A 10,535-nucleotide genomic window follows, 5' to 3' on the forward strand; every position below is an offset into this window, starting at 1 on the left:
AATCCCAGTCTCTCTCGCAAACCGAAGCACAACCTACCGTGCCAATAGAGCTGAGCTCGATTGGCAGAGTTGCCTGGACGCTACATAAAGCTTCAGGCTGATTCGAATGCCATACGTCCATTATAACAGATCGGCCTGAACCTTTGCCCAAACATGCACGTCATAGATACGTCATAGGTGACCGAACGTATAGCTGGCCACTTGAAGTCCGAGATCCACACAAAGCCATGCTGTTATTGGACCCCATCTTGTTTTCACAAATGTATATTATACACACTTTTTTGAACATTTAATTTAGAATGTTATAATGGATGTTCATGGGGCTCTGACCTTGCCCAAAGTTGGAGTCATATGTCATACTGTAGACATGTCATAGACGACTGACAACATTAAAGGCTAGCTAGACACACGAAGTCTGAGATCCACATGGAAGCAACATGATATGATTTTTTCATCTCCCTCTCTAAACTGTTTTCTTCGGTTCAGCAGAAGGCAGTGCATATCACAATCCTGAGATTTTAGTTGATGATTAATCGTCATATATATATACTAATAATTGTGATTAATGATTTCCTTTTTTTTTCTTTTTATGTGTTAAAGGTGGGGTATGTGATTTTCTTTGGTTAAAATAAGTGTTAAATAGTTCTATATTCTGATAGTACTCAATGCTATACAGTATTTGTTCAGTAACAGGAGTCTCCATATCTCTCCAGCTCTTAATTAAACAGAAAAAAATGCATTTTCAGGTCAGGATACCAATTTTATCCAATCAGGATAGAGAACTCAGACAGGATACAGATTAAACAAGTGAAATAGGAAGTGATGACACAAAGAAATGAGCAGACAATTGGAACTGAACACTATAAAAATAAAGCTGATAAATGGGAACTCTCTTAGAAACAACAACACAAAAACAACACTTTAGGACAAGACACAACAAGACATTTAAGATAAAGTACACTGTGCAAAATAGATACATGTTTAAATTGATATATTATTAGTGCAAAAATAGCCAAAATGGATAATAGATTCAAGAGAAGTCCACAGTCCTGCAACTCCCTTATACGTTGACAAGATGGCTCCGATATGACTGTCTATGACATGAGAAAAAGAAAACAGCCAGCACTCAATGAATTTCCCTTTCACATAGATTTATTATGCCTCACCCCTTTAAGTGTTTTATTACACTTGTATGTGTACATCCTGGGTTGAAGTTATATTGTGTTGAAACCAAAATCTAATCAAATCAAATCACCCAGACAGAGCAACTGACGCCTTTCAACCTCATCAGCCTTCCTCAGCATTCATGATTATTGGACCGTGCACCGAGACTTCTATTTATCTCAGAGTGTTGCGGGCATTCTGCTTTGCAGTGCAGTTTCCAGTTCAATTCCACTGCTGAGCCAACAGCGGAAAATTAACCGGAACAGGAAATGGGTATGCCACCTTCTGGAAACCCGGGACTACAATTACGCACAGAGCCAATTATTATTAGCTGAGGTTCACGCCTTTCCATGTTCCACATTAGCCCTACATGTCTAAAGTGTTTGTCAGAAGTTGATCTGTCTGTGAGTGACATGGAATGGCAGCATAAGGGAAAAGTAGACTAAAATAAATGTAATAGTATATAGTAAACTGGGCTGCTTATGCAGATAAAACTTATCACATCCAATGATATGACTGTACAGTCATAACGTGGAACGGGAATGAATGTTCACTGACCTACTGTATGCTCCATGATTGCTGTAGCAGCTATTGACTGGCTGCTGTGCTTGGTACATATAGGTCAGAGCTGACACTGTTCTGTGAATCAGTCTGATTTGATTTACAGTATACGTCATTGTATGATGGTCTTACGTGCCGGAAATAGCAGATCTCCAAGCTCACAAAGAATTGCATTGCGACGCACTGTGAGCTTGGAGATCTGCTCCAGTGCACAGCACCTGCAAGCGATGGAGTAGCCTATACATTGGCTCTACTGTTTGATTGGTTTTCACTGTGCTCTCTCTCTCTCTCTCTCTCTCTCTCTCTCTCTCTCTCTCTCTCTCTCTCTCTCTCTCTCTCTCTCTCTCTCTCTCTCTCTCTCTCTTTCTCTCTCTCTCATTCTCTCTCTCTCATTCTCTCTCTGAAAGCTGTTTGATGTTCAATAGTAAGTAGCCTACCTCACTCAAATTGTTGAGTAAATAGTAAATCTTAGTGTATAGACGGGAGGAGAGCCTTCTTGATTTGGGCCTAATTGGAAATTATGTTTGGTGAGTAACAACATCTCAGTTTGGCATTGTGAACACATTTATATAAGAGGTAGGGTCTGTTTGTTGGTTTGTTTGTGTTTGTTTGTTTGTTCGAACAAGACTTTGCATTTTAGAGTAAGTGAGTACGAATGTGTGCTGATCAAGGTTCAGTGACTGACCGCCTTGTAATAATCTCTTAACCACTTTTAGCCTAAACTATTCGTGACAAAGTGGGGTCCGGGGACCACTGATATGATTACAAAAATAGCAGATATACAACAAGCTGATCCACATCCCAAGGCGTTGTGAGCTTGTAGATGTGCTATTTCCGTTACTTCTTAAACTTTTGAACTTTTAAATGTGTGTAAATGTTTGATTTTGTTATTTGCTTATTTCCACCTATAATGACATGCCCAAAATAGAGATGTCAGGTTGAAAGTAGTTAATTTATCACCAGAGGGAGATTGGAGATGTTACAAGCTAAAGATCACTATTTGTTAGACAGCCACGTTTTATTTGAATGTGGTCAATAACGAAGAACATAGATTTTCCATTTAACCAGGCTAGTGCATTAATCCTAATCAGAAGGTAAAACTGATATTTGGCAATTAAGGTCATATAAGCTCTGAGTTACTTTTTTGATCAAACAGGGGTAAGTATAGGCTATATTTGTACATTTTGAACGGAGGACATTTTCCTCCTAAATTTGAAATGCTGTACAATGCATTGTGACAAATTAATATTTATTATATCTTATACATTTCACAATACAAAACAATACCCTCTGCAGTTCTGACAAACCATCTGCTCATCAAGTGGTAAATATACTGTATAGATTAATGGATTTTGCCTCGAGGAAAATGGAAGTGCAAAGATGAACTAGCCTACACAGTGTATCAGCATTAGGGGGCAGTAATATCACAGAACATGTTTTATAACAGTATATTGAACACTGAGTTAAATATGGAAGGAAGAGTCACACTTTGCATCATTTCACATCTCTCTCTCTCTCTCTCTCTCTCTCTCTCTCTCTCTCTCTCTCTCTCTCTCTCTCTCTCTCTCTACATCCATGTGTCTTATAGACTCTCAGTGGTGTAAAGTAACTAAGTACATTTACTCAAGTACTGTACGTAAGTACAATCTTGAGGTATTTTTACTTTACTGGAGTATTTCAAATTTGCAATACTTTTACTTCTACTCCATTACATCTCAGAGACAAATATTGTACATTTTACTCCACTACAATTATTTGAAAACTACTCTACAAATTTACTTTGTAGATTTTGATTATTATTGAATTCCAGACTTTTACTTGTGAGTATTTCTACATTGCAGTATTGATACTTTTACTCAAGTAAGAAATTTGAGTATGTTTTTCACCACTACATGTGTATGTCTTGTACAGACTGAGACTCTGTGGGGAGGTTTTCATCACAGCCACATTATAACCTCTCACATCTTCTTTCTTGACCTCTGACCTTACCTCCTGACCTTCTCAACACCCCTCTCATAAATAAAGGAGAGATGCAGGTGGAATGCTGTGCATGTGTGTGCGTGTGTGTGTGTGTGTGTGTGTGTGTCTGTCTGTCTGTCTGTCTGTCTGTTTGTCTCTCTGCGTGCGTGCGTGCGTGCGTGCGTGCGTGCGTGCGTGCGTGCGTGCGTGCGTGCGTGCGTGTGTGATTGTGAACATACGTACGTGTGTGTGTGTGTGTGTGTGTGTGTGTGTGTGTGTGTGTGTGTGTGTGTGTGTGTGTGTGTGTGTGTGTGTGTGTTTGTGTGCATATGGTTTGAGTGAGTGTGATCTGATCATAAAACTGTTGTTGTGCTGCGCTGCCTCTGGCAACTGATTTTCCCCGCGGGGTTCTGTCTGTCTGTCTCTCCATCCGTCTGTCTGTCTGTCTGTCTGTCTGTCTGTCTGTCTGTCTGTCTGGCTGGCTGGCTGTCTGTCTGGCTGGCTGTCTGGCTGTCTGGTTGCTATCATCAGTGATGTCCGGAGCCGAGTGTCATAGAAGCAGAGAGGAGGACTACATGTTCCTCCACAGCATTCTGATGGAAAAGAAACTCCACATGCTGTTCAAGGTGCATTTAATTATGTCTCCCAATGTGTCTGTGTGTCCTGATAACCGTCGTTTAAGTCAATGTTTCCCAAACCTGGCATCCGTGGCCCCCTTGGAGGGTCGCCAAAGATCACAGGGGGGGGTGGGGGGGGTGCATGAGGAGGCCGTCTGTTTGGAGGCAGTCCAAATTTATGTCATTATATTGTCAAAATGTTTTTTTAAAAGGTTTTGCGTGAGAAATCGCGAAACCGGCTTAAGTATACAGGGTTAACACGTTTGAAAAACACAAGTGTGTGAGTACAGTATATATTTGTGTGTGTGCATGCACACAGGTGGGCTGTCTTAGCTTTTGTCAGATGTAAGAAGGGGGGCTCCAAGGTTGGGAACCCCGGATTTAGGCCACTGCAAATGTCTGTGCATGTGTCTCAGTTGTATGCTCCTTTCCTTGTCTCTGACTCACGCAAAATAATGTTTCCTCAAAACCCAACTGAAGCGAGGAGATGAGATGACATCATGAAAACAAAGAGCTTTGTTTTCACTGATTGCTTTTAAGGGTAGGTCTGGTCTGGCCACGGAATTCTAATTCTCCATGATCCAGAGCAAGTTTTGCCATTATTGTAGAGACACACTCGCACACTTCAGCCAGCTCCTTGAGAATCCCAGTGCTCACCGTGATAGGCTTTTGGATCAGCAAAGAGTATCTGGGTAGCTTCACATAAAGGCTAAAAACAGACAGATATTGGAGCGCGCAGATCTTTCTTTTTTGAAATGTTTAACGTGCAAACTATTAGGCCAATGTTTGAACGCCATTGTGTCTTCCTCAGAGTCAGTCTCGTCTTATGTTCAAGTATGCCTTCACGCCACAACAAACAAAAGGGAGATATGAGGGGCACTCAACCACACAGTGACCGACGTATAAAAATACGACTCTGCCCATACAAGCTTACAATAATGGACTAATTATAGGTCCATTATTTTAAGTGGGACCACTCAAATGACCAACATAGATTAAAGTAAGTCTTCCTCTCAGGCTTTCATGCCATGCGGGACTGATTGATGGAATGGACTTACATGGAATATCTACACTTTTTTTCTGGTCCTTTCGGTCTTGTCTTATGTTTCATCTAGTTTTATGTCTCAAGTATACTTTTTACTGACAAAACACACTGTATACGTTTTGAAATGTGCCTTCTTCATCTTCTTCTTATTTTCATCAGCCTATTATTAAAGCAGAGATATACAGTCAGACAGTCCCCCACCCCACCCCACCCTACCCACACAGAGTGCCACTTCTCTGTAGTAGAGGGAGCTTTGACTGTGATACCTTACTGCCTTGACAGATCCACGAGCGGCTGAAGCGTTTTGAGAAGCGGAGCCCCATTCCCATCCAAGAGCATGCGGCTAGTCTGGGTTCTGATGTAAGTGAAAGTGCCCGTCGCCAAACTTCTTTTGCAGGCAGACACACTACAGAGGAGGAGAGAACGTGTTTTGACAGGAGAGAGAAGGTGGATGATATTTCACTGTGTGGATTATTTCCTGTGGTATAGAGAAGACTAGACTGATTTATATTCTGCTGCACGCCAGTGTTGCGCACGGAAATAGCCAGTCTGCAAGCTCACAACATGTCGCAGTGTGACGCATTGTGAGCTTGTAAATCAGCTCTTTTCTATGCGCAACACCGGTACAAAATGAAGCATAAATCAAACCGCTCTCTCTAGTCACACAGAATGAAACATCTGTGGAATCTCAACTCTGCTTGATCTGCATTGGGTTTTGATATATATGATCTCTCCCCCAAAAGGCGCATCTTGAGTATTATTGGTGGCAACCCTTGTTTCTTTTGTGCAAAAGTGATCATTTTACATCTCTATTCCAGGAGGTGAGGTCACCAAGGACAATGTTGAGCATTAAGCTGCTAAAATCATTTAGTACCGAGGCTAATGTTTCAGGTTGAGGGAATACAATTTATTTCAGATCTAAGATGAAGTGACACTGAGTACTCCCACTCCAGTTATCATCCAGAACGACTCTACTTCTTCCCTATTCCCTTCAGCAGTGAAGTTCATTTCATATACTGTACCAGCCCCGTTCATACACTGCCAGCAATTCCTTTGTATAAATTCCATTTCTTTGCTCTGCATTGGATCAAACTATAACATTTTATATTTCAAATAAAATGTATCTTTGGCATGCCTTTGATGAAAATGCATTTAAAGTGGCTAACATACAGTATATAAAATATATTTGTATTTCCAGGTTCCAAAATATATTCTATAAAAAACAATTTGGGGAAACTTTTAGTAAAATTCTCAATTGCTTGAGGAATCTTTTTTTCTTTTTGAGATATTTTTCTTTTTCTCTTTTAAACCAAAGATGAATCACTCTACTTCACATCTGCATTCCCTGTTCGTCATCTTGAACCGGGGCAGAATGCATGCTGCAGCACCTCTCTCTTCACCCCTTCCCTTACTATGATGATTCTCGCCCCTTTTCTTCCCATGCATCTCTTACACTTGGTCACATCCGGATCCTGCTCTCCATACTTCCATATTCTCAATATCCCTCTCTATTACCGCCCCAATCACCCCCACCCCACACACCCACCACACTTTCGGTGACTTTGAACTTCTCTGTGTAGCACACGATCCTCCGTATGTTGCGTTCCCCGCCGCGTCTATCATTCCTCGCCCTCCATCTCGTTCCTCTCACTCCCCGCGCTTCAGATTCAGGTCGACAGACACTCTCCGCCTGGCTTAAATCATCATGCTCGGCGGCAGGGGCCAAACCATGGATCTGTTTCCCCTCAGAGAGGCTTCTGTTTGCTCACAGTGGAAACTAATGACCTTCATACATTGTGTTTCTGGAGCGCGCCTCGACATCTTGAAGCAGTAGAAGTCATTACAGTAATACGCTTGACAGGACGGCAACTTGCTCAGTCACACTCCGTGCCTTGCCAGTTGTCGTATAGCCGGTGGTCAAGGCTCCTCCGTTCAGCCGCCGCTGGCCACAGCTGGATGGGTAACCTTTCAGATAGAGGCGTCATTTCAGAAAGAAAAAGACCAGAAGGTGGCACATGAAAGAAATCACATAAGCCATATTTCAAAATGTGATGCGTTGTGAAATTGTACATCGTCTATTTTAAAATAAAAATTTAATCATATTCATTTTTGGGAATGTTCGTCTCTGCTCAACATAGGGGCGTCTGGTTGAAAGTGCAGGTTACAGACAAGAAAACATGTGCGATAGTGTATATATGAACGTACACGTGTGATCATGCGTGTGCATGAACATAAACATGTTCATTTACTGGTCCCGGTTTGGGTGTTTGGATATATGGTCACCATAATTTGGACCAGTGTGTTTTAGCCCTACTGTATCTCAATGTCTGTCTGTCTGTCTGTCTGTCTGTCTGTCTGTCTGTCTGTCTGTCTGTCTGTGTCTCTCTGTCTCTCTGTCTCCCTCTGTTAGCAGGGAGATGGAAGCTGCACTCATGTGCGCATGTAATCATACAGTACAGTACTGTATATCTGTAATTTAATGCATGTCTGTCTGTATGAAAGTCTTCCTCTGTCTCCCTCTCTCTGCCTGTCCCCCCCTCCTCTCTCTCTCTCTCTCTCTCTCTCTCTCTCTCTCTCTCTCTCTCTCTCTCTCTCTCTCTCTCTCTCTCTCTCTCTCTCTCTCTCTCTCTCTCTCTTTCTCTCTCTCTGACCACACATCATGTGTATAAAATAAAATACAACACCAGTACATTTGAACATACTGTATTTCATATTAAAGCAAATGATTACACCTTATGACTGCAATCTGTAAATGATAACCACCTCTTTCTCTAAAGCCAGTATGTGTACAAGAAAGGTATATATTCTTTATATATTCATAAATATTCATACTGTATATCTCTCTCTCTAGTTGGTGTCAGATCTGGGTTTCATGGAGAGGAGAGCTGAGGTCACAGAACTGGTGGAGCTGCTATCTAAACCCCACTTCAAGGTCAGGGCTATTCCCTTTCACCAGGTGCACATGAACTTCAAACTACGAAGTACACACACACACACACACACACACACACACACACACACACACACACACACACACACACACACACACACACACACACACACACACACACACACACACACACACACACGCACACACACACACACACACACACACACACACACACACACACACACACACACACATCATTTGGCTAATCCAATAACCTAATTTCTCACAGGGGACGCAAATCAATTGACTTCCTCTTCTCTGTTACATACATAAACTCATGCATAAACATGCCTAAAAGCATGCACGCACATATGGTGCACGCACACACATACACACACACAGACCATTTTTTGTTGTTTTCACAGCTATATAGTAGTAATTGCTACTTCAAACAACCATTTTCTAAAGTGAAAAATGAACACAGTCGTAAGTGTTTGTTTAATTTCCTTTCCATTGGTAACATACTGAATAGTAACCTTACTGTTCACTCATATTCCTTTACAGCAGTTTACACAAGTGCTCCAGTAGGCTATACATTTCTCTCTGCTGACAAGCGACCTTCAGCACAGCTACATTCTGGAGTAGATCTGGTGATTGGGCGTGTCAGAGCACACACACACACGCACACACACACACACACACACACACACACACACACACACACACACACACACACACACACACACGCGCACGCACGCACGCACGCACGCACGCACGCACGCACGCACGCACGCACGCACGCACGCACGCACGCACGCACGCACGCACACAAGCACACACACACACACACGCACAGTTTTTGTTGTTTTACGCTGTAATAACACATTCTGAATTGCCACTGATACGGACCATTTACAAACTGCATTTCATTTGAACCATAACCTTTTCTTTTTCGATCCACTTGGCCTCATCACTTCCCTCATGCGCGGCTGTTGACATTTATTAAGCTCAGTAGTGACAAAACAAATCTACTAGCCCTGAGTTATGTTTATAACACAGCACAATGCTGAGTGTTAATTTAACTCTTTAAAGTGTTTCAACGTTAAATGAACCCTCAGGATTGTACTGTGCAGTTTGTCATGTAATCCAGACAGACTATATGCTTGTTCTTCAATTTCAGAACTGCTGATTATAATATGCCTCACATAACTTATTTTGTGGAATTGTTCAATCCAGTTGCAAATGCACACATGTGTGTGTGTACACACACACACACACACACACACACACACACACACACACACACACACACACACACACACACACACACACACACACACACACACACACACACACACACACACACACACACACACACACACACACACACACACACTGTTTCACTATTTATCATAAATAGCAGATGCGCAATGCGCTGTGTGCTTGTACAACAGCTATTTTCCAATAGCTAAAGTATAAAATATGAAGAAATGTCTTCTTATGAATGGTTTGTGAATAAGGCCCAATGTCCCCAAGGTTGATTAGTTTTTGGCGGTTTCACACTTATGTGGTCTGATAGTAAAACATGGTACACATAATACATACATTTACATACATACAGTCCATACGGTGTCTGGTTTTCAAGTGAGATGCTCTAAACGAGGAAACGAGAAGCTGAAGCCAGCGGTGAGCCAACAGGCAGACAGTGGTGGAACTGGAAGAAGTAGCTACTCATTGTACTTTTCGAATAGACAAATAATAAAATAGGGTTGAATTGGTCAATGTGTATTTTGTAATAATCTACAAAGTAACTAGTAAGTAACTAAAGGTTTCCAATAATAGCAGTGGAGTAAAAAGTACAACATTTGCCTCAAAGAGACTAATAGAGAGAGAGTATCAAAAAAACAGACATATAGCCTACTCAAGTAAAGTAAAAGCACCTCAAAAGTGTACCTAAGTAGAGAACTTGAGTAAATTTACTTAGTTTCTTTCCACCACCTGCCAACAGGTTTGTTGAAACAGCCTTAATGAGCTGTTTGTTCTTGGCCTCCGGTCAGGGGCTCACACATAGGCTACACACACTGGATGTAATATTCTGTAAATTAATGTTTGTTTCTGTGAAAGTGACCAGAGACACGTTGTCTCATGTGCTGGCAGCTCGCAGCCGCTGATGGACACGTGGATAACGAGTAGACTAACTGACAGATGGATTGGCTGATTGTTAAAATGGAGCCGATGAGCAGATGTTTCCTCACCCCTCACGCTTCCCAACGAGAGTACATTCCTTCTGCTGAGGATT

General features: G+C 41.8%; 1 protein-coding gene across 1 annotated transcript in view; it reads left to right on the top strand.

Annotated features, from left to right (window-relative positions):
• Positions 1–4,208: 4,208 nt before the first annotated feature.
• The window catches only part of LOC311045087 (MAGUK p55 subfamily member 7-like), a gene marked incomplete at both ends in the record, with an annotated part of 31,764 nt that continues 25,437 nt past the window's right edge, over positions 4,209–10,535 (top strand). The window contains 3 exons of the mRNA XM_084056895.1: positions 4,209–4,310; positions 5,629–5,706; positions 8,198–8,278. Of these exons, the coding sequence (XP_083913021.1) occupies positions 4,209–4,310; positions 5,629–5,706; positions 8,198–8,278 (261 nt within the window). The remainder of the gene's footprint in view (positions 4,311–5,628; positions 5,707–8,197; positions 8,279–10,535) is intronic.

The sequence above is a fragment of the Gymnoscopelus microlampas genome (assembly GCF_963454915.1).
Source record: "Gymnoscopelus microlampas genome assembly, chromosome: 5".
Lineage (NCBI taxonomy): Eukaryota > Metazoa > Chordata > Actinopteri > Myctophiformes > Myctophidae > Gymnoscopelus > Gymnoscopelus microlampas.